Source organism: Urocitellus parryii, chromosome 16, assembly GCF_045843805.1.
Source record: "Urocitellus parryii isolate mUroPar1 chromosome 16, mUroPar1.hap1, whole genome shotgun sequence".
Taxonomy (NCBI): domain Eukaryota; kingdom Metazoa; phylum Chordata; class Mammalia; order Rodentia; family Sciuridae; genus Urocitellus; species Urocitellus parryii.
Genome location: NC_135546.1, coordinates 20,197,035 through 20,221,800, shown reverse-complemented (window position 1 = coordinate 20,221,800; position 24,766 = coordinate 20,197,035). Strand labels below are relative to the sequence as shown.

General features: G+C 44.4%; 1 protein-coding gene across 1 annotated transcript in view; it reads left to right on the top strand.

Moving 5' to 3' along the window:
- Txnrd3 (thioredoxin reductase 3) overlaps positions 1-24,766 on the top strand; it is a 40,273-nt gene that overhangs the window by 1,368 nt on the left and 14,139 nt on the right. The window contains exons 2-10 of the mRNA XM_077793456.1: positions 6,936-6,996; positions 8,668-8,777; positions 11,175-11,279; positions 11,562-11,634; positions 12,735-12,854; positions 14,570-14,712; positions 15,776-15,891; positions 17,762-17,987; positions 19,053-19,145. Coding sequence (XP_077649582.1) covers positions 6,936-6,996; positions 8,668-8,777; positions 11,175-11,279; positions 11,562-11,634; positions 12,735-12,854; positions 14,570-14,712; positions 15,776-15,891; positions 17,762-17,987; positions 19,053-19,145 — 1,047 coding nt within the window. The remainder of the gene's footprint in view (positions 1-6,935; positions 6,997-8,667; positions 8,778-11,174; positions 11,280-11,561; positions 11,635-12,734; positions 12,855-14,569; positions 14,713-15,775; positions 15,892-17,761; positions 17,988-19,052; positions 19,146-24,766) is intronic.

The window sequence follows — 24,766 nt, the reverse complement described above, 5'->3', positions numbered from 1 at the left end:
TGATTTGAGTGGCCTGGAAGCCGCCCCACCCCAAGGTTAACCACCTACTACTGCTCTTCTTTTCCGTTTTCTCTGCATATATATGTCATTAAACAATATTTTGTTTCTTTTGCCCTGTTTGGGGACTTTAAGCAGAATCACGCCTGGATTCTTTTGCAGTTTTTTCCTTCAATGTGTGTTTTCAAGATTCATGCATGTTACTACCTGTCCTTGTGGCTCATTAATTTTTATTACTGTGCTATTCCATAGGGTGAATCAGACCATAGGATTAGATTATGCTGTTTCTGGCATTTTGTTCTTAAAAACAATATGCATGCCTATTCTTGGACATACCTCCCATGCACACATATAAGACTTAATTCTAGGATATCTTGAAGCTGAATTGGTGGGCCATAGAGGATGCATGAAATCACACACATTACTAAGGTGATGCACAATTGCTCCTCCAAGTGGTTATACCGGTTTGCCCTCCTGGTAGTATATAATAGTTTCTTTCAGTCTGAAGCTTTGCTAACTGCTGATATTTAAAATTTTTGCTATTCCTGCAGTAATGAAGTGGCTTGAATTTTACATTTCCTTGGTGAAATTCACATGTTTATGGTTCATTTGAATTTCTTCTTCTAGGTAACGGATTGGGTGTTTTGCTTATTTTTCTACTGAGTTGTTTTGTTTTGCAGATTTGTAGACCTTCATTATATGTTTTGCATACTAACCCTTTGGGTATGTATATGTGTATATATACATACATATATGACTTTTTATTTTTCTTTCTATGGGCTATTGTGGTCCAGTGAAGTTTGCAAGTTGAATGTAGCTGAACCTATCATTTTTTTTCCCCTTTATAGTTTGTTCTTTTTGGGTCTTTTATTTTGTTTTTGTTTTTGGCACCAGGGATTGAACCCAGGGGTGCTTTACCCACTGAGCCACATCCCCAGCCCTTTTTATGTTTTATTTTGAAACAAGGTCTTGCTGAGTTGTTTAGGATCTCACTAAATTGCTGAGGCTGGCTTTGAACTTGAGATCCTCCTGCCTTAGCCTCCCCAATAACTGAGATTACAGGAATGTGCCACTGCACCTGGCTGGAAATTCTCTGATTTTTGAAACATCATTCCTGCGTTAATTTTAATCCATGTTTCTTCACTCTCGGATTCATACACTTTAAAATTTTTTTCTTCTCTTGGTTCTTATAAAACACATTGTGGTAAAACACATGCCACATAAAATTTATAATTGAAACCAGTTTTAGGAGTAGAAGTCAGTGACATTAGGAACATTTGACTGCTGGGTGCAGTGGCACACACCAGTAATCCCAGCAGCCTGGGAGGCTGAGGCAGGAGGATGGCAAGTTGGAGGCCAGGCTTAGAAACTCAGCGAGGCCACAAGTAACTCAGGAAGACCCTGTGTCTAAATAAGATATAAGCACCCATGGGTACAATCCCTGGGACAAAATTAGAAAACAAAATTCACAGTGTTGTACAATGATCACCCTCCATATCCAGAAATTTTTCAACTTTTTCAAATGAAATTCTATACCCATTGAATGTTAACTCCCATTCCTCTTCCCCAGCCATTAGTAACCATCCTTCTACTTCCTGTGTGTGAGTCTGACTACTTTGATTACCTCATCCACAAATCATACAGCCTTTGTGTCTTGTGTCTGGCTTATTTCCCTTAGCGCAGTATCTTCCTGATTCATCCATGTTGTAGCATCTGTCAGAAGACAGGCCCAGTGAAGCTCCACATTATGTACAACCACAAAAATGAGATCCTAATTCAGAGAGGTTATGCTGCATGACTGTATTTATAAATAAAAAGAACAAATAAAAATTTTAAAAAAGAATTTCTTTCCCTTTTTAAGACTGAACAGTATTCCATTGTAAAAAAAAAAAAAAATAGAGCACATTTTGTTTGTCCATACAAGCATTAGTGGACAACCTGAGTGGCCTCTACCTTGACTGTCGTCGATAATCTGACAGTGAACATAAGCATATAGGTTTGTTTGAGTCCCTACTTTCAGTTATTTTAGGTACCTTGCTAGAAATGGAATTGCTGACTTATAAGGTCTTTGTGTTTTCAATGTCTTGGAGAACACTGTTTTACATTCCTACCAACAGTGCACCGGGTTCTGATTTTGCCACATCTTCTTTAACACTTGTTAGTTTGTGTGTGTGTGTGTGTGGTTTTCTTAAAGCAATAGTTATCATGATAGATGAGGTGGTATGTCATCGTGGTCTGACTTACATTTCCATAAAGATTAGGGAGGTTGGATAGTATGTGCTCATTTCCCATTGGTGTATTTTCTTTGGAGAAATATCTATGCAAGTGCTTTGTTCAAGTGCTCCGTTTTAAGTGGTGTTTAAGGTTTTTTGTTACTAAGCTTTAGAAGTTCTCTGTATCATATAGGGTGTGATCCTTTAGCTATGTCATTGTAAACCATCTGTGAAGTTGCTTGGCTGATTTTTTACTTAGTCGATAGTATCCTTTGCTGCACCAAACCTTTTGTGTTTTGTGAGATCAAATTTGTCTGTTTTCTCTTCTGTTTCTTGTGCCTTTGATGTTATGTCCAAATCCAGTATCTTTGCCCTGTGTCTTTTTTTATTTTTCATTATTTATTTATTTATTTTTTTTGTCCAGGGACTGAACCCAGGGGTGCTTAACCACTGAGCCACATCCCCAGCCCCCTTTTAAAAAAAAATTCGCTTTTAATATTTTTTGATTGTCAGTGGACCTTTATCTTTTTTATTTATATGTGATGCTGAGAATCAAACCCAAGGCCTCACACGTGCTAGGCAAGGGCTCTACCACTGAGCCACAACCCCAGACCTTTTTATTTTTTATTTGAGGCAGGGTCTTGCTAAGTTGCTGAGGCTGGCTTTGAACTCACTATCTTCCTGCCTCAGCCTGCTCAGCCACTGGGATTACAGGCCTGTGCCACTTTGACCAGCTACTGACTTCTTCTAAGAGTTTTCTGGGTTTTAGCTCCTACATTTAGGTCTCTGATCCATTTTGAGTTCGTTTCTGTACTTGGTTTTAGGTCAGGGTTCAGTTCCATTCTTTTGCTTGTGGATGACCATTTCCTTGGTGCCATTTGTTGGAGACCGTACTTTCTCTTTTGGATGGTCTTGGCACCCTTGTCAAAAATCAAGACTCTATTCCAGAACTCTCCATTCCCTTTTCTTGCTCTGTGGGTCTATATTCAGGCCAGTCTCCTTATGTTTGATTACTGTAGGTTTGTGGCAAGTTTTGAAATCAAGAAGCAAGAGATGTCCAGCTTTCAAGATTTCATTTTGGGGGGTGGGGTGTGCTATATAAGACTCCCTGAGGTTCCATCTGAATTTTAGGAAAGATTTCAATTTTTGAAAAAAGAAACATCATTGAGATTTTTGATAGGGATTGCATGGAGTCTGTAGCTTACTTGGTGTATTATTGACAACAACTTAAAGTCTTCTAATCCTTGAAACACAAGATGTCTTCCTATTTATTGGTACCTTTTATTTCTTTCAGCAGTAGTTTGTAGTTTTTAGTGTATAAGTCTTTACCTTCCTTGGTTAAGTGTATTCCTAAGCACTTTAATTCTTTTCATGCTGTTGTTAATGGAATTCTTAATTTCCTGGTTGGCTCATCCATCATTAGTATATGGAAAATAACTAGTCGTCTTGACTTTGTGCCCTGCAACTTTGCTGATTTTGTACATCCTAACAATTTTGATGTGTATGTGTCTTTGAAATCTTCAAGTTTTGTACATATAAGATTATGCTGCTTGTGAACAGAGATGATTTTACTTCTTTTCCAATTGGGACAAGAATTTGTTCGATTCATTTTTCTTGCCTTATTGCTGTGGCTAGGACTTTCAATGCTGTGTTGAAATAGAGTGGTGAAAGCAGGCTTCCTTTCTGATCTTAAAGGAAACATTATCAATATTATGCTATCATGTGTGATGCTACTTGTGGGAAGAGCTCTGGAGTTCTTTGCTCTCATGGTCTGCATCTCCACTGGGCCAAAACTCTGAGGTCTTGTTTAAGAACTAGGAGGAGCATCTGGACACAGTGGCACATACCTGTCATCCTAGTGGCTCAGGAGGCTGAGGCAGGAGGATCGAGAGTTCAAAGCCAGCCTCAGCAACAAGCAAGGCCCTAAGCAACTCGGTGAGACCCTGTCTCTAAATGAAATACCAAATAGGGCTGGGGACGGGGCTCAGTGGTTGAGCGCCCCTGAGTTCAGTGCCTGGTATCTGCCCCGCCACTACCCCAAAGGATGCTGGGAGTGGGCACGGGGACTGATGAGCAGGACCCTATAAGGGGATTTCTTTTTGGCTTGCTTTTCCCAGCTTTGGACTTCACCTTACAGGTAAACTGTGATGATGGGGATCTTGGTCCCAGTATTTCCCTTGTGCTGCAGCTGGGGTATGTGGCTTTTGATCTCAGTGGGGCTGATGGAGCACTGAGCCTCAGTGACTCAGAGTGAGAGGTGGGGGTGGTGGTGAGAGGTGCTGGTGCCTGCTATTCTGAGAGAGATTGGGAGTTTGTTTTCTAGGCCACACTTCAACTGGGGTTCCCACCAGGCTGACCTCGGGCAGGACAGGGAGGGAGGAGGAGGAGGAGGTACAGCTCAGGGGCTGGACTCTCCCTGCTGTTACTGAGAGTTCATTGATTTCCTTGCATAAACGTTTCTTCACTTGCTGAAGGCACTTAGGAAATTTCCAGAGCCTGTGAAAATAATTTTCGCTGTTGCACATGCGTTCCCAGTAGGCCAAGGGCTCTGGGTTGAGTTCAGATGGAAATTGCCAGCAGGCAAATACAGCTCCCTTACCGGGCGGGCGCAGTAACAGCTCTCCCCGCTCTCTTGTAGCAGCTCCAACTAACAGCTCACCCTGCAGCTGGAGCTAGCAGCTCACCAGGCCGCCGTACCTGCAGCTCCCAGAAACTCGCCTTCTCATACTCACCCTCTGTCACCAGTTCCCACTTCTGGCCACTTTGAGTGCCAGCAGCCTGTAGTGTTAACAGCTCTTCCTGGACCTAGCTCAGCCTACTCTGCTCCAGGTGGACATCATGAATGGGCAAATAATACCCCCTGGAAGGGTTTGTTGGGACTTAGGGGAAGCAGCACAGACTGAGCTCTTGGGGGGTGGGAGGAGGGCTGTGTGTGTGGACAGAAAGGACAAGGTTGGGCATGTACACAGTGTCCTGCCTGTGGTTTTTTTTGCTTGGTCACGTGTAGGGGACAGGCTCTGTATGAACCAAAGTGAGGCCATCGGAAGCAGCCTCAGAAGGGTGCTGTCATCCCACCAGGCTGACCCCAGTGTGTGCAGGGCCTCGGAAGCTGCATGTTCTTTAGCTGCAGCCAGGAAGCATGTGCAGAGGCCAAGCTGTCAGGATGGTGGCTCAGCTGGGCGGCCCATGAGGTGGCCACTGGGCAGTGTGCTCCCGGGTGGTGGGAGCCCCTGAATAGCCAGTGTGGGGCGGGGACACCGTGGCTGTCAGCCAAAATACAGTGCATGTGTCAAGAGCAGAATGGAAAAACACCTTTGGGTTGGCAGGTTGGGCCTCTGTGTCTTCTCACACGTTTGGCCGTGGAGTAGACCTTCTGAGTGGAAGTGGGAACTCTGGGTTTTGTGTAAAGTGCTGAGAGTGCTGAAGGGTTTTGATGGGTTTTGTTGTTGTTTGTTGTTGTTGTTGTTGGTACTGATGCTTGAACCCAGGGGCACTTAACCCCTGAGCCCCATCCCCAGCCCTATTCTGCATTTTATTTAGAGACAGGGTCTCGCTGAGTTGCTTAAGGCCTAAGTTGCTGAGGCTGGCCTCCACCTTGCGATCCTCCTGCCTCAGCCTCCCGAGCATGGATCATAGGTATGAGCCAGCACACTTGGCTGCACTAAAGGGGTTTAAGGAATGTGGCACAAAGCGGGTTTGAAGAGGTCACTTTGACTGCCATTTTGAAAACCAGAAGGGACAACACTGGTGCAGGGAGAACTTTTGGGATATCACTGAGAAATTCTATTAGTAAATATTGATGTCGCATATTAAGATATCGACTGTAGGGAACTAAGAAGATGAAGCAGTTCAAGATGGAGAATTCAGACTTAGTAATTACTGTAATACGGTGGGTGGGAGCGAGTTTGGGGCTGGACGATGTTGCCCAGTGACTACTTTGCAAAGTCGTTCCAGTGCCACTTTGGCTCCAGGTCCTGATCCTGTGGGTCCAGGGGACACCCATGCTGTTGTTTTTCTGTCCCGTGTCGCAGCAGCAGTCTCTGGGGTTTCTTATTTACACCAATGATGGACCACGCCTGTGTCCCCTCCTAGAGGGCCGCCACCGTGTCATGTCCATCTTTGTGTCTCAGTGACTGAGAACAGCAAATGACCCGTCCTGGGTGGGTTGGGAAGAAGGTGAGTTGCTTTTGGAGGATGGTGCCTTGGGGACATCCTGGTGTCAGAAGAGAGATTTGAGGACGAATTGCAGATTTGGGAGCTGTTATAGTGGGGCTGGGAGTGTCCCCAGAGCCCCCGTGGGAGGTGACACAGGAAGGTCCAGAGGAGGAGTGAGGGGTGTGAGGCCTGAACCCGGCAGGGAATGGCTCCCTGGGGGTCCCCTGGTGGCCCCTGGTGGGGTGTGGGGACCAGGTGGCCTTGGGGCTGTGGCTTGGGGTCCCTATTTGTCCCTGGAGAGTGGAGTCCCTGCTCCCTGGTCCCCATGGGAGCTGCTCCCTCCCCACACTCTTCCTCCATGATGTCCCAGGAGTGGGGCCACCGTCTGTGGACACCCTGAGCCCCAAGTCAACCTGTCCCCTCTGCAGGCTCCCTGTCTATCTACAACTAGAAAAATAAATTCAAAAAACAACAGGCCCAACTCCTATTCCCAAAGAGCGTTGTTGTGGACATCTCTTCTTCTTCTGCCATGTTTCCTGACTTGTTGAAACAGGTGGATCTTTGTTACAGGTGAAAGAACTCTTTTCTTCTCTGGGAGTGGACTGTAACATCTTGGAACTTGATCAAGTCGGTGAGTAGAGAGTCAGTGCACCGTGTTGTCTGCAGCGCACGCCACCAAGATTGACTTCTTCCCCTGGGTTTGCTTCAGTTCAATTTGCTCCTGTCTCTTTGGGTGAGATGAGCCATTTTTGTGTATGTTCCACCAAGCAGAAAATGAGTCCTTATGTGACAAATCATTTGGTGTAGATTTTCTTATTATATGTTTTTCCTATTTGAGGGAAGGGAGTGGGAGGAAAATATGTAAGCTGCTTACTTGGAATATTTGAGGTATTTCAAATGGATCTGCCAACTCGCGAGCAAAATAGCTGAAGCTGTAATGAATGAAAGAAATAGACTTCCTCTTCCTGGTTCTGTCACCCACGGACGGGAGCACATGGAGCTTTTAGTTTTATCCTTTAGACTCCTTGGCATCTGTGCGTTTGATTCATTGAACACTTTGCACATGGGGTGCTTTGCAGGGTTGGGGACAGTCATGATCAGAAAATACCTGATCTCTGTCTTCATGAAACTGGCTATTTCCTCCATGTCACTGTGGGAAGTGAAATAGTCTTGAATCTTTTGGGTTTTTTTTGGTACTGGGGATTAAACCCAGAGGTGCTTAACCACTGAGTCCTGTCCCCAGCTCTTTTTATATTTTATTTAGAGACAGGGTCTCCCTGAGTTGCTGAGGGCCTTGCTAAATTGCTGAGGCTGGCCTCCAACCTGCGATCCTCCTGCCTCAGCCTCCTGAGCTGCTGGGATGACAGATGTGCAGCACCCCACCCAACACACTTTTGAATCTTTAGGTTTCTCTGCAGAGTACACCACATGCGGCAATCTTAGATAGTCTTGGCCCACTTGTATTTTCAGCAATGGAGAGTCTATTTTAGTCTATGCTCATACACATTTCCAAATGTAATTATAGGAAATTTTTTTCTGAGTTGGAACAATAGAGAGGGTTCTTATAATTGTCGAATTATAAATCAAAAGCTAATTCAGGGGCTGGAGTTGTGGCTCAGTGGCATAGCACTTGCCTAGCATGTGTGAGGCTAAGCAACAAAACTGACCCGGTTCAATCCTCAGCACCATATAAAAATATATAAAGTTATTTTTAAGAAGATTTTTAAAAAGCTTTTTTTTTTTTTTTTTAGTACCAGGGATTGAACTCAGGGACACTCAACCCCTGAGCCCTGTCCCCAGCCCTGTTTTGTGTTTTATTTAGAGACAGGGTCTCCCTGAGTTGCTCAGGGCCTCGCCGTTGCTGAGGCTGGCCTCCAACTTGCGATCCTCCTGCCTTGGCCTCCCGAGCCACTGGCATTATAGGCATGTGCCACTGTGCCTGGCAGAAGGCTCTATTTTATTTTATTTTATTTTATTTAGTAGGAGGTAGATACAATACCTTGATTTTATTTATTTATATTTCATGCTGTGCTTAGGATCCAACCCAGTGCTTCACATGTGCTGGGTAAGCGCTGTACCCCTGAGCCCCAGCCTCAGCCTCTATTTTTAGAGGGATCGGTAGATTGATCTTTAGGTTCCCAAGGTTTTCTCTGGAGTCGACATTTCATGAAGTCATGAACACATGGCAGATGTGTCACCTGTCCCAGGTGTGTCCCTGTGAGCACTGTAGTGCTGTGACCCTTCAGTTTGATTTACTTGGCACCATTGACACAGGGTCTCTATTGAACTTTTTATTCTCTAGATGATGGGATCCGTGTTCAAGAAATGCTGACAGAAATCACTAATCAGAAGACCGTGCCCAACATTTTTGTGAATAGAGTGCACGTGGGAGGATGTGACAGGACTTTCCAGGTAAGCCCTCCCTGCCTCTCGTCCTCGTTCTGTTCTCAGAAGCATTTAAAAGAGGAGGAAATGGCTTTCAGAAGTCTTTATACTTGGTCATTTTGAAGTTGGAAAGTGGAAGATCCCTTGGGATGGTGATCAGCGAACCCTGATGGCTTCCCAGGAGATGAGCTTTTCTACCAACCTGAATTCAGGAGCAGGAAGGAGAGCGTTTCTGAATGAGGTTACCAGGCCACACAGGTGTGTCCCCTGGGGCCAGGCCAGGCCTGCTCCTCCTTCTGGGGAGAGAAGGGAAGGCTGATCCCCTGTAAAATGAGGTCAGCGCCCACAGTCTTGTCCAGGATCATTAGAATTCTTGGCAAGGCCGCTGACCCGGGATGACTAATTTGCTCAGGGCCATTGACCTTCACTTTCTCATCCTAGGGGTGGAGAGCTTGCCTCGCCCGCATGAGGCACAGGGTTCCATCCCCAGCACCACATACAAATAAATAAATAAAATAAAGGTCCTGTGTGCATCTACAACTAGTATCCATATGTATATCAGTCGTAGATGTTCTATATGGATTATTTTTATTTCTAAAAAGCATGAAATGGGCAGGAGTCCTTCTGTTAGGTAGTAATCGATAAAAAATTGATATTTATGGGGCTGGGGATGTGGCTCAGGGGTAGAGTGGTTGCCTCGAATGCACAGGCCCTGCATGGGATCCTTTGCACCCCCCACACAATTAAAAAACAATCCTTATTTTATCATTAGTTTATTAATTAAAATTCCATTCTCTTTTGTGCATGTATGCAAATGTGAGCCACCAGCGATTGGCTAAATACTGATTTGAAATCTTTTTTTTTTTTAAAGAGAGAAAGAGAGAGAGAGAGAATTTTTTAATATTTTTTTTTTTTTTTTTAGTTTTCGGTGGACACAACATCTTTATTTTTTATGTGGTGCTGAGGATGGAACTCAGGGCCCCGTGCGTGCCAGATGAGCGCGCTACCGCTTGAGCCACATCCCCAGCCCCTGAGTTGAAATCTTAATCAAGAATTATATTTTGGTTGGGAAAGAAATGATTGTGTGCATTGCATGTGAATGGGCGATCCGTGTCATTAGGTAACAGCATGCTTTATTAGTTCTAGAAGTTGCCACCCAGTGCGCAAGGTGGTGAGTGCTGTCATTACGTTTGGAGCTGGCCTCAGCAGTCCCCACCCGGATTATGGTGTCAAGAGATTGGGCCTGGGGGGACCCAGAGAGCAGACCTGTTTCAGAAACACAAGGCTTCTTCTTGGGTGGCACATCCTAACTCGTTCCACCCTACTTGAGCAGCACGCAGAGAAGTGTCAGTTCCAACTTGAGATGAGTGGTAGATCTGTTGGCCCCGAGACTTTTTGTAAATGAAATCGATGCTGATTGGACACCGAACACAGGGTGCAGGTAAAGAGCTTTGAGATGGATTTCCCTGAGCACTTCAAAAAGTAAGGAGGCTGGTGGAGCTCTCCTTAGGATGTTTACAAGCCATCGTGGGTGCACATCCTTCATGGGCCACATAGCATCTGGCTGATCCCTGAAGTTATGAAATAAGCACCTTTGTCCCTCTCAGGAAGGGCTGGTTTGAGCTTGTCATTTCTAAAGCTGAGCTTGGGGGATTGGGTAACTGACTTGGAGTGAAGAAGGCTTGCTGAGTCACGTATCAGACTCTCACCTCCTCTGAACTGCTTTTGGCCACCATACGGGCCACAGGAGCAAGCGACTCTGGTACAGAACCCGTGTCGTGATCCTTTCGGAAAGAAAAATTTGCAAGGGATTTGTTTTGCATAGGAAGTTCACAAGTCTAGCTATAAAATTTAGACAGATGTATAAGAAATCAAGACAAAAATTGCTGGTAATGTGTAACAGTTGTTTTTAAAACAGACTGGCACAGACCGGGCACGGTGGTGCCTGCCGGTTACCCTAGTGGATCAGGAGGCTGAGGCAGGAGGATTGCAAGGTAGAGGCCAGCCTCAGCAACTTAGCAAGGCCCTGTCTCAAAATAAAAAGGGATGTGGATGTGGCTCCATGGTTAAGCACCCCTGGGTTCAGTCCCCAGTACCAAAAAAGAGAGAGAGACAGACAGACACATTGGCACAGAGAAACAAGGATTTTGAAAAGTGATGCTTGGTTATTCCCCTGCACTTGACCCCGTCTGCCATACGGACAAGGCCACAGCCCTCTTGGCCATTTGGCATGTGCTGCCTACCTGGGATAGGTCACCACACACATTCTGACTACTTCGACTCTGCTTGGCCAACACGCAGAGAAATGGGCAGCTCTGCCCTGGGTCAATCGTAGGCCTGTTGGCCCTGAGATTGTCTGTGGGTGTGAGCACACAGCTCTGGATCGTGAAGTCACACGGTGTTCCTTCTCCTGCTCAAACACAGGCACATCACAGCGGGCTGTTACAGAAGCTCCTGCAGGAAGGCTCGGCCAATGATTATGATCTCATTGTCATTGGTGGTGGTTCTGGTGGCCTCTCGTGTGCAAAGGTAGGAACACAAACAACAACAGCAAAAACAAGGTGCCCTTGGAGCTGATTTTTTCCTGGCCATTGACATAAGCATCTCATCTGCTTATTGTTCTAAACAAAAATATTTCATGTTAACATCACAATCTTAGGCTTTTATTTTATCAGCCATTTTCATTCAGGGAAAAGACCATGTTATCCCAGAAAAACAGACTGTTTTTATTTGGGGAATGAAAGAATTTTTCTTTACTTGATTTTACTTCTTGCACTTTCAATATAGTTGTCGTTGTTATTGTTTTTGTAGGAAGCAGCCATTTTGGGAAAGAAAGTCCTGGTCCTGGACTTTGTGGTCCCTTCCCCTCAGGGCACATCCTGGGGTAAGCTGTGCGTTCTCTGATCTTTTTCTGTGCATCATTTATACATGTGACGCCTCTTAGTCCCACAGGAAGCTCAAGAGCTGAAGTAGTCCCTTCCAGAATCGAGGAGGCCAAGTCTCAGGTCATCGGTCATCGGTCATCGGTGGTGACCGTGCCAAGATAAATGGAGGGACATTTTGCAAATTAAAAAAAATCCGTGACCGGAGGGTGCGCCCCCTTTGATGTGTACACAGTGACCACAGTGTGTGACCTAGGTCCTGGTCCCCTGAGTTGCCATGGACATTTTTGTGGGTGTTTCTGCACCAGTGTCATAATTGAGTTGAGTGGCCACACAGTAAATCAGTGGCGTTAGGATCCATGGTCATCACAGCTTAGTTAAGTAAGGGACACGATACGGTCCCCGCCCCAGGATGGGTGCTGTAGGCAGAGTGGTCACCTGCCAGGTTAGTTTTCCTCTGTGTCAAACAGAGCACACAGGCCTGGTGCTGGGTGTCCTCCTTCCGTCTCTGCCCTGCTCTGTGCCAGTTGGTGGCCTGGCCCTCTGGCTTCTGGTCAGGGTTGGCCAGTTTGCTGTAATGAGGGACAGCAGAGCAGAGTGGACTGGGGTCCTATGGCTCTGGCTCCTCCATGCCAGTCCCTGGGGCTGCCTTCCTTCTTCCCGGAAGGCCACCTCTGTCACGTGGTGGCACCCTCTGGGTCAGGCCCTCACTTGGCCTCCTGCCCTGCACAGGGACTGCTTTCCTGGTTAGGGCGCTTTGCCGTTCCTTCTTGCTCTTCCAGCCCACATCTCGTAATAACTTCTTTATGAACATTCTAGAATTTTCTAGAACCCTGATGCTAAAATGCAAAAGTCACTTTTAACATTCAAGCTGGCTCAGAACCTTTCAGCCTACAGTTTCATATAGTGAAACAAGGAGCTTGTTTTTCCTTCTGGTGTTCTTGTGGTGTGCGTGCAGTTGTGTCTTCCCCTCTCGATCTCTCTCTCTCTCTCTCTCTCTTTGCCTTCTCTTGTTTCTCTTCAGTTCTGTGTGTTTTACTAACACAGTGCAGGTGTTTGAAGTCACACACACACACACACTCACTGTTCCTTTCTTTCCCAGGCCTTGGAGGCACTTGTGTGAATGTTGGCTGTATTCCTAAGAAACTGATGCACCAGGCGGCCCTTCTAGGACAGGCCTTGCAGGACTCAAAGAAATTTGGCTGGGAGTATAATCAACAGGGTGAGTAACGATTTATGAAATGTAGATGGGGAGGGAAAAAAAAGTAGGTTTCTTAGCTATGTGCTATTTTTATAGTTGAGCCTGAAAATCATTTGATAAGCATTTATTAGAAGCCACACGCCTGTCATCTCAGCAGCTCAGGAGGCTGAGGCAGGAGGATTGCAAGATGGAGGCCAGCCTCAGCCACTTAGTGAGGCCCTAAGCAACTTGGTGAGACCCTGACTCTAAATAAAAGTTAAAAAGGGCTGGGGATGGGGCTCAGGGGTTAAGCATCCCTGAGTTCAGTCTCTGGTACCAAAAAAAAAAAAAAAAAAAATCCCACTATGTACGAGGTAGATACAGAGACTGTAGAGATGGCTCCACTCTGTGGTCCTCCTGCCTAGGGAGGGAGCTGTTTCAGCTCTAGCAATTCCAGGCCCTTAGCCAAATGGAAGATTAATGATCACTGTTTTCAGAATTTGTTCAAGCATGAGGAAATTAGGATAGTATCAGTAGTTGTTTGAGTTTGATCTATTACTCTGATAGCATTTTCTGTTTTATCGGTTGTTCTGTTGTCTTTTGGTTAATGAAAGGTGAGAAACAAATTCATCCATAACCACTTGTTGGCTGGGCAGACAGGAGGACAATGGAGTTGCTGCACGGCATTCTGTTGGGTGAGATGGTCCAGGAGATCCGTTGTGTGCAGTCGAATTGACTGGGCTGGTGTGCACATTGACTTGAGGGGCACCTCATGCAGCTTTGAGGTCGGGGAGAGTTTAGATGCTCTTCTGGGACAAGGTGACCCTTGATCCACAGAGAAAAGGAACATGAAGGACAGCAGCAAAACTATGAAGATGTGCCAAGACACAGCCCAGACAAAACATGGGTCAGGAGCAAGTGGGGTAAAGAACAGGCACGCGATGTTGGGAGAGATCAGATGAGAGAGGTCAGCATGTCGTAGGCCCTCAAGTGCTGTCATAAGGAGTTGATTTTACCCACAGTTAATGCAGCCATGGAGGAGTTCATTCAGCAGGAGAGGAGCCTGCACTACAGTCTGGATGCTCGATCCCTCTGATGTCACCAAGGGAAAAAAGAAATTGGGTAGGGAGGCAAGAAATGACAAAGACCTGAGCAAAGACTGAGGTCTGGTTGGAGTGCAGGGGTGGGTTTAGAGATGTTGAGCCTGTGGGACTGACTACATGTGGTGACCAGCTGACTGTGTGCTGTGCTCTCCATCATGGCTGAGCGTCAGAAGATCTGGTGGGGTTTCTAAAAAGATAAAAATGACTTCTCTTTATCCTGAGAGATTCTGATCCAGTTGATGTGGGCATATGCCTACTTTTTTTTTTATACTGGAGATTGAACTCAGGGGCACTTAACCACTGGGCCCTATCCCCAGCCCCTTTTCATATTTTATTTAGAGACAGGATCTCTGAATTGCTTAGGGCCTCACTAAGTTGCTGAGGCTGGCCTCCAACTCGCAATCCTCCTGCCTCAGCCTCCGCTGCTGCAGGGATGGCAGGCGTGAACCACCACACCTGCTCCCTCAATTTTCTTTTTGGAACTCTGCTTCTTGCATGTGCTTTGTAATATAAGATAGGAGGAGACATGGAAGTTGCCAGTTTTCTTCTGTCAATGTTTGATTTTTAAAGCAATGGCTAGTAGTTCTCGCATGGCCGTATATAACTTTCCATTAAGCGTCAAGGTCACCTTGGGCCTTCACCTGGTCATTTCAGTGAAGCACAACTGGAGCACCCTGGCAGAGGCCGTTCAGAACCACATCGGCTCTCTCAACTGGAGCTACAGGTTGTCGCTGAGGGAGAAGGGAGTGACCTACGTCAATGCCTACGGGGAATTTGTGGACCATCATAAAATCAAGGTGCTTTCTGAATTTCTTGCCCTTCTCTTGGCCTTCCCTTAGTCCTGCTCACACTTGCCTTAAACTCACACACAGGCCTGTTCTTGGCTGTGTTTGTTGATTACGTGTCTGCGCAAATTGAAAGAAATTGCTTTTCCAAGAACTCTTAATTTAAAATCATCATTTGCCTTTGACTCTATCGACATCTTAACAGAAAGTGTTCAGACCAGAGAGTTCAAAGTTCACAAGACTAGAAAGATCAACATTTTAGCAGTGCAATCCTTTCTAAAAGTGAGACCTTACCTAAAAGTCTCTATATATTATTATAAAAGCATTGGTAAAAGCAATATCATTTAAAATGCAATAATATATATTATACACATATTAGTATAATGTCTCTATATATGGCCTTATTATGTGTAACGTGTGTTATTATATTTAATATAGTATGTAACAGTATTTTATATTTTTATATGTGTAATGTGTGCACACTCTGAGACCAGTGCACAAGGAAAACGAGATCATTTTGATGAACACAGAAGTTTTCACTAGAGTTAGGATCCATAGCCAGGTATCACCCTCCGCATCCGCTTTATCCCACACTTGGCCTTGGTGACACAGTGTGAAGTGACCTTGACAAGGTTTCCCGTGATTTTGTAGTCAGGTGATACCTCAGAAGGATCTGGGCTGAGGTGGCTCTTAAAACCTTCACTTGGGGACCTAGTGGGGACCTCAGAGGTAGCACACATGCCCAGCCTGCTTTGAGGCCCAGGATTTCACCCCCAGCAGCAGGTTAAAAAGCAAACTTCCATGACTGATCTGAATCGTATCCTTCACAGGAAACACTGTAGAAAGGCAGCGTCAGTTTTATTTCTCAAATAATAATAATATGCCTGGTGCAGATGGTCGAACAGCTGTTTTAGTCAGGTTTTTTGCTGCTGTGACTAAAAGACCAGAGCAGAACAGTTTTAGGGAAGGACAAGTGGACGTGGGGCCTAGGGTCCTGGTCTGGGTGGTGCCTGTCTTGTCCAGTGTACTGTCCAGTGTGTGGAATAAGTGAAGTTTGCTCTCCTTCTTTCCCAAGGCAACCAATAAAAAAGGACAGGAAAGTTATTTTTCTGCTTCAAAGTTTGTCATAGCAACGGGTGAAAGGCCACGGTACTTGGGCATCCAAGGGGATAAAGAATACTGCATTACAAGGTAAGAGTAAATGCATGGTTTTAAGTTGACAAATTGCCTTACGTCTGTGTTTCCAGCTTGCTCACTCTCTGTCTTATTGCACAAAAGATTTGAATCGGTAACAAAAGTACATGCAAGGCAGGAAGCTGAGTCAAGTGATAAGACAGAGAAAATAAGATCAAGTAACCAGGGTCAGGGTAAAACTTACACCCAAAATATGCTGAGCTGCTCCGTGATTGCTGGGAATGGCGGAGGAATTTGGTTGTAAGCTTCAGACAAATGAAATTAGCATTAGGGTTTAGGGTGAGGGGTCAATGGGAAGCAGATGGTCAGGAGCCACACGGCCCCCTCCGAATTTGCAATGGCAGGTCCCTGTGGGTCAGCACGGGAGTGCTGCAGGCTGCTGTCCCTGGCTGCAGACGTGTCTGGGCGGGCTGACGTAGGAGAGCAGCTGTGGACTCGGGGGTAGGTCAGTGGTCCAGTAACTGTCCAGTCTGCCCAAGGCCCATCCCCAGCAGTACAAGGCAGGTAGGTAGGCAGGTGGGTAGACAGACAGATGGACTGATGGACTACTAGACAGGTCGACTGATATAGACTGATAGAGTAGGAAGATAGAGTGAGTGATAGATGGATAGACAGATAGACAGATGGACTGATAGACTACTAGAGAGAATTTTTATTTATTTATTTATTTATTTTTAATATGTATTTTTTAGTTCTCGGCGGACACAACATCTTTGTTGGTATGTGGTGCTGAGGATCGAACCTGGGCCACATGCATGCCAGGCGAGCGCGCTACCGCTGAGCCACATCCCCAGCCCCCTAGACTACTAGATAGATAGACTGAGAGACCGATGGACTGATAGACTACTAGATAGAAGATAGAGAGATACACTGATAGAGAGATGGATAGATAGATGGACTGATAGGCTACTAGGTAGATAGACAGACATAGGCAGACAGACAGATGGACTGATACACTACTAGATACTGATACATAGATAGATGGATAGATAGATAGATACACAGACAGATGGACTGATAGACTACTAGATAGATAGACATATGATGAAATGATAGACTGCTAGGAAGATAGAGAGATACACTGATAGATGGATAGACAGGCAGACAGATGGATTGATAGACTACTAGATAGACAGACAGGTGGACTGATAGACTACTAGATAGATAGATAAATGGACTGATGCACTACTAGGTAGATAGACAGATGGGTTGATAGACTACTAGGTAGATAGACTGATAGATATAGACAGATAGATATATATAGACTGATAGATGGATAGACAGATACACAGACAGATGGACTGATAAACTACTAGATAGATGGACTAATAGATAGATAGACAGATGGACTGATAGACTCTTAGATAGATATAGACTAATAGACTATTAGATAGATACATAGATACATAGATGAATGGACTGATAGACTACTAAATAGATACACACGATAGATAGATAGATAAATGATAGATAGATAGATAGATATGGAGGGGGAGGGAAAAGGAGAGAGACACATTTCTGTTGCACTGTTATTCAGGCGACCACACAATACACACTGGATGTGTGCACACATACACGTGCCCACACACACACCCACTGCCAAAACAACCAACCATTTTCTTTTCAGTGCAGTCTAATATTCCTATCTTTGTTTTCTAAATACTTTACTTGTGATCTCATTTGATGTTGAATAAAGCTGAGTGTCCCCCTCCCACCCCCCCACGGGAGCCTCAGACACAGACACCCAGGCTGTTTCCTGTCGTGTCCTTCCATCCAGGTCCCACGATGCGCATGGGCCAGCCCGGGTCATCATGCACTGAAGCTCCAGGGCCTGGCTCCACGTTCCCTCTCCCATCTCTGTTTTCAGTGACGACCTGTTCTCTCTGCCTTACTGCCCCGGCAAGACCTTAGTGGTGGGTGCCTCTTATGTCGCCCTGGAGTGCGCAGGCTTTCTAGCGGGCTTTGGCTTGGAAGTGACCGTGATGGTGCGATCCATCCTTCTTCGTGGCTTTGACCAAGAGATGGCAGAGAAAGTGGGTTCCTACATGGAGAGACATGGCGTTAAGTTCTTGAGGAAATTTGTCCCTGTGAAGGTGAGTCTGAATGGCCCTTGAATCCCTTTCTGTTCTCATTCTCACTTTGACTTTTTAATCTTACCCCTTCTCACTTTATTTCATTCAATAAATGACTCTGCACTTAAATAGTGTTGCGGATACTGAACCCACCCTCCCAAAAACCACAAAACTGGTCTCCCTTGTCCTTGCTCTTACCCTGGGGAAGGTGTCCTAGGTGTTCTGGAAGGTTCTTTCAAGGACATCCTTAGCAGGTCCCATCTTTAATAAGCCCTGCACACCTGCTTGGTCCCTATTTCCCCTTTTCTCTTTACAGAAAGACCTTCTCTGTCTGCCACTTGCAATTCCTTGCCTCCTTTACGCACTTAGTTGACTCCCACCTGCTTGGTGAAGCTGCTTGTTGGGAGACCCCGTGGTCACATCTCTGTGCTCACCTTACTGGGCCTCCTGACAGCCTGTGGGGAAGGTGACATTCCTTTTGTGTGACATTGCTCTGGTTTGAAGGGCTCTCTTCCTGCCTCCTGTGGCTCCAGGCCTGTGGTTTGGTTTGACTTTATGTGGTACTGGGGTTGGAACCCAGGACTTGGCCCAGGCTGGGCCTGCGCTCTACCACTCAGCCACACACCCAGTCCCCTCTCAGCCTGAGAATCCCGCATCCTGTTTTTCAACTCTGGCTTCTCTGCATTTTTTTTCTTTTTTAACCTGGGTGGTCTTCTGGCTGCTCTTAGGTTTTAGTCATTTGCATGCTAATGACTCAGATTAGTAGCTCCAAAGCATCTGGGATTTTAGAAGACAAAGTTAGGGGATCTCTGCCTTTTCCTCCTAGACCCTGCGATCCTCCTGCCCATCTCAGTTCTCAGGAAGTGGCCCAGGATCAGCTCATTCAGCCAAGGCCTGGGATCCTCCCTTCATTTCCTATTCATGCTGCCTCTAATCTCAGCTAGTGCATTGCACCTCCCATGTGGCGCCCATGACAATGCTCCTTTCTGTCTCTCTGCCTGGTCCACGGAGTTCCCCCCACGCCCCCCACCCTGATTAGCTTCCTGTCACCTTCCATGGACTCACGACACCACTGATCCCTGCCAGATTCAGCAGCTGGAGAGAGGCTCACCCGGAAAGCTGAAAGTGTGGGCTAAATCCACTGAAGGACCAGAAACCATGGAGGAGGTGTACAACACAGTGAGTACTTATTTTATGAGCAGTGACTGGTTGAATATGTTCCTGAATCACCAGAGACAAACCCCGGGAAGATGGCACTGTGATTCCTGTTTTTTAATTCTTCCCAAGAGTGGAGCAGGGCTGGGCAGAGAGCTCAGTTGGGAGAGTGCTTACCTCGCATGCGCAAGGCCCTGGGTTCAGTCCCCAGCACCACACAATGAATAAATAAAGGGACTGTGTCCACCTACAACTAGAAAAGATTTTTTTTTAATGAGTGGAATAAATATGGACCACAGTGGGGGCTGCTATGAATTTTCAATGACACATAGACAGTATCTGTCATTGTAACAGCACAGAACAAACTCTTTTTTAAAAGATTTTTATTTGTGTATTTATATTTTGTAGTTGCCGATGGACAGCATGCCTTTATTTTATTTGTTTATTTTGATGCAGGGCTGAGGATCGAACCCAGTGCCTCACAAATGCTAGGTAGGCACTCTGCCGCTGAGCTCCAGCCCCAACCCCAGAACAAACTCTTGAAGGTCTATACCCAAATGTCCTTGTTGCTGACTCCTGGGGAATTAGATATTGTATATATATCTTCATTTTCAAATTTTGGCAGTAAACACTGAATCTATTCTATTATTAAACAATAAAAAAAAAATTCTTGGAGCTGTGGCTCAGTGGTAGAGCGCTCGCCTAGCACGTGCAAGGTACTGGGTTCGATCCTCAGCTCCACATAAAAATAAACAAATAAAATAAAGATATTGTGTCCAACTACAAGTAAAAAAAATATTAAGAAATTTTTTTCCTTAGGAATAAACAATACAAAATTCTGAAACACTTTGGCTTGCCAATGCAAGATTTTAGATGCTGGTAATTCTTTGAGCTGTACATTTATGTTTTATGAGCCCTTCTATACAAAATTTTTTAGCTTAAAAAAGTAAACATAACATAGAAAGGACCAAAAAGTACATTAAAAATGAAAAAATAGAGGCTTTGATTAGAATTACGTTGGCTGTATTAGAATACTCCTTTGGGAATATTCAATCTAACAATCATTCATGGACAGGGGATATCGGACATAGATCTTCTTTAATGACTCCCAACAAAGTTAATGAATTTCTATTAAATTAATTTTATTATTTTATTAACTGGATTTGACTTCTATTAAATGTAATTATTGCTCCTTTGTTATTTTAAACTAGTTCTAGGGAGATCAAGAGACCATCTGTTAGATTTATGCCTACTTCCATATTTATGTGTAGCTGCAAATGGTATTTTTTTAATATTGTCATTTATTGCAAATATGGAGAAATGGTGATTTTTGTGTTGAGAGTTTGTGTTCCGTCATCTTGCGATGAACAGATTCTTGGGAGATGCTGGGAACTTGGGGGCTGCCCTTTGAGACTCTCTTGTTCCTGACCGTTCTCTCTCTGCTTCTTGGCTGCCAAGAAGGGGAGACCTTGGCTCTGTCACAGCTCTCAAATGTGCTCTGCCTCACCCCAGGTCTTAGCAATGGAGCCTCCAACCACAAACTGAGACTCTGAACTGTGAGCCAAAGAACATCTTTCCTCCTCAAAGTTGCTCTTCTAGGTATTTTGTCAAGTGATGCAAAGCTGACTCAAATATCTTAAAATTAGGAATGGATGTGCAGTTGTAAGAATGGCTGTCTTACAGCTGTTGATGGTCTTTTGAGTCTTCAATCTCCGTGGCCTTGATGGTCTAAAGTCTAGTCAGCTTCACATTCCTGGAATCAACCCTACTTGGTTAGGCTAGATTGGGTCATTTCGATTTTTTGCATCTGTATTTAAGAATCATATTGGCATATGATTTTCCTTTCACGTATTAAACTTTTTTATAGTTAGGTGTCAAGGTTATCAGAGCCCATAAAAGGAGTCGGACTATGTTTCTTTCTTTCCTGTTTCTGGCAACCTCTATGTGATATTAGAATGGGTTTTTATGTTTGATAGAGTTCTCTGATGTTGCCATATGAGTCTAGAATTTTCTAGGAGACATATTTCAGCACTGATTCTGTTTCTTTAATGATCAAAGAATTTTTTTAAATGTTCCATTTTTCTTCCTTGAGTTACTTTCAATATGTCATATTTTTCTAGGAATTAGTCCCTTTCATCTAAGTTTCCAAATATGTCAGTATAAAGTTGTTCACGATATCTGATTTCTAAAAGCTATTGATGTTTGAAGTGGGGTGTAATTTCCATGTAAAAATGCACACATCTTCATTGGGCGTGGTGGCGCATGCCCATAATCCCAGCAGCTTGGGAGGCTGAGGCAGGAGGATCTCGAGTTCAAAGCTAGCCTCAGCAATGGCGAAGTGTTAAGCAATTCAATGAGACCCTGTCTCTAAATGCAACACAGAATCAGGCTGGGGATGTGGCTCAGTGGTTGAGGGCCCCTGAGTTCAATCCCTAGAATCCCCTCCTCCCCCCCAAAATGCACACATCTTAGATACACAGGCTAATTGGTTTGGACGGGGCGGGTGTTCATGCCATGCACACCCCTTCAAAGGCAGCAAAACATGACCGTGAGTCCAGAGACCTCCTGTCCCTTCCAGTCCCCAACCCTGGGCCACCACTGTTCTGATTCTGTTACCACAGGCTACCTCTGCCCATTCTCAGCTCCCCATAAAGGGAATCAGACACTGTGTACTCTGCTCTTCAGTAATATGGTACTTGTTCAGGTAGATGTTTTTAGGATTCTCCATGTGGTGTGCACTCGGTAGTTAGTTCTCTTACTATATGGCCTAGACGAGTTTCTTTCTTTGCCTGTGTTGGGACACCTGTATTCTTTTCATCTTAGGCTAATGTGATTACAACTTCTATGCATATTTCTTGTTTAAAACTTTGTGGGCCAGGCACGGTGGCACATTCCTGTCATCCCAGCGGCTCAGGAGGCTGAGGCAGGAGGATCGCAAGGTGGAGGCCAGCCTCAGCAACTTAGCAAGGCCCTAAGCAGCTCAGTGAGACCCTGTCTCTAAATAAAATATAAAAAAGGACTGGGGATGGGGGCTCAGGGATTAAGCACCCCTGGGTTCAATCCCCAGTATCAAAAGAACAAAAAACAAAAAATCCTTTTTGTGGCCATATAATAATTTCTCTTGGATAAATATCTAGGAATGGCATGGCTTGATCATAGGATATTTCCATATTTAACTTTATGAATTTTTAAAATTTTTTTCAGTGCAGGGATGAATCCAGGGCTTATGTTGCAATGGAAGCACCCAGCACTTCCAGCCAGAGAGTATCATTTTGTATTTGTATCAGCCACATGCAGGGCTTACCAATCTCTGATGCTTACCAATCTCTGATGTCGTCTGGCTTTCATTTTAGCCATGCTGGTGGATGGGTGGTGGAATCTTGCTGTTTTTTTCAAAAATATTTTTATTAGAGGTTGATGCACCTCTATTTTATTTATTTCTATGTTGTTCTGAGAATCAGACCCAGTGCCTCACAACATGCTAGGCAGGCGCTGGACCACTGAGCCCCAGCCCTTGAGGTGGCTTTAATCTGCATCTTTGTGATAACGAACCACGTGCAGCAGTTTTTCATGTTGGACATTCATCTATCTTCCCTTATGAAGTGTCCACTCAAGTCTTTGGCCGTTTGTGTTGGGTGATTTGAATTCTTGTTCTTGCATCTGACGAGCCCTGTAAAGATCTTGAGTATGTAGTAGGAATTTTTCCTTCTCATCTGTGACTTGCCTATTTATTTTTAATAGGGCCTTTTGATGAGCCGTGGTCTTAAAATTTTTATGAAACCCAGTTTCTCTCTGTTTTCTTTTACAGTTAGTGCTTCTGCAGTTCTGAGAAATCTTCGCTTCCCCCAAAGGTCACGAATCTCTCCTGGTGCTTTGCTTCTGAAGCTTTAGAGTTTTATCTTCTAAAATATAAAACTGCAGCCCTCCTTGAACTAATTTTTAGGTATGGCGTGATGGAAGAATTGAGCTGCTTTTTCCTCCATAGCTGAGTGTCTGTTTTTCCAGTGCACACACCTCACGTATCTTTCCATTTGTTTCTCTTCATGATGCTTCATCATTGTGTTCTAGAGCGCTTTCACATATTTTTTTTTTTATTGGTTGTTCAAAACCTTACAAAGCTCTTGACATATCATATTTCAAACATTAGTTTCAAGTGAGTTATGAACTCCCATTTTTACCCCAAATACAGATTGCAGAATCACATCGGTTACACATTCACATTTTTACATAATGCCATGCTAGTGACTGTTGTATTCTGCTGCCTTTCCTATCCTCTACTATCCCCCTCCCCCCCCATCTTCTCTCTCTATCCCATCTACTGTAATTAATTTCTCTCCTTATTTTTCTTCCAATTCCCCTCACAACCTCTTTTATGTAGTTTTTTTATAACAATGAGGGTCTCTTTCCATTTCCATACAATTCCCCTTTTCTCTCTCTTTCCCTTCCATCTCGTGCCTCTGTTTAATGTCAATCTTTTCTTCCTGCTCTTCCTCCCTTCTCTATTCTTAGTTGCTCTCATTATATCAAAGAAGACATTTGGTATTTGTTTTTTAGGGATTGGCTAGCTTCACTAAGCATAATCTGCTCTAGTGCCATCCATTTCCCTGCAAATTCCATGATTTTGTCATTTTTTAGTGCTGCGTAATACTCCATAGTGTATAAATGCCACATATTTTGCAAAACTTCTTCCAAAATTCCATGATTTTTAAACTAGTATAAATGATATTTTTAAAATTTTCATTTTCAATGGGGACTTATTGACCTTATAGCCACTTAGGATGCATGTCTACAAGTAAAAACCGTTTGTATATTCCTTTCCAATCTGCAAGGTTGTTGCCTGTTTCTTTCCTCGTTGCAGGGGCTAAGAACCTCTAGGCCAGAGTTAACTAGGAGTTATGAGAATTTCCTGTGTGGTTCCCAATCTTAGGAGTGAAGCATTCAGTCTTTTGTCATTGCTAGGAGGTGACCTGTAAGTTTTTTTACACGTGCCTTTCAGATTCAATTGAGGAACTTTCTAAAAATTCTTTTTTTTTTTTTCTAAAAATTCTTCACGTGCCAAGAATTTTGTTTGGATGATGGAGTGTTGAATTTCGTCAAATGATTTTCCTGCAGCTATTAGGATGATCATTGTTTGCTTCTTGATCCGGTTAAGAGGATGGATTATACTGATAGATTTTATATGTCAAATTTGCAGTTTGAGGACAGATTCCCCTTGGTCAGGAGAGCCTTTTTATATGTTTCTGTATTCCGTTTGCTCACATTTTGTGAAGGATTTCATATCTATGTTCATGAAGAGTAGGGACTTGGGATTTTCTTTTCTTTTAATGTCCTTATCTGTTTGGGTTTTGATTTTGCAGTCATGGGGGTAGAACCCAGGGCTGTACCCCCTGAATGGTGTCCCTGGTACTTTTTATCTTTTATTCAGAGTGAGGGTCTCACTGAGTTGTCCAGACTGACCTCCATCATGGTGAAATATTAGTTAGGTCACTATGAACATGCCCTTAGAGGGACACTTCCTGTTTCTCTTTTTGCTTCCAGACCACCATGAGTTAAACAGGCTTCCTTCACAATGTTGTCCCTCAATGATGTGTTGACCCAGAGTGACAGGGCCGAGTGATCATGAAATGAAGCCTCTTATACTGCCA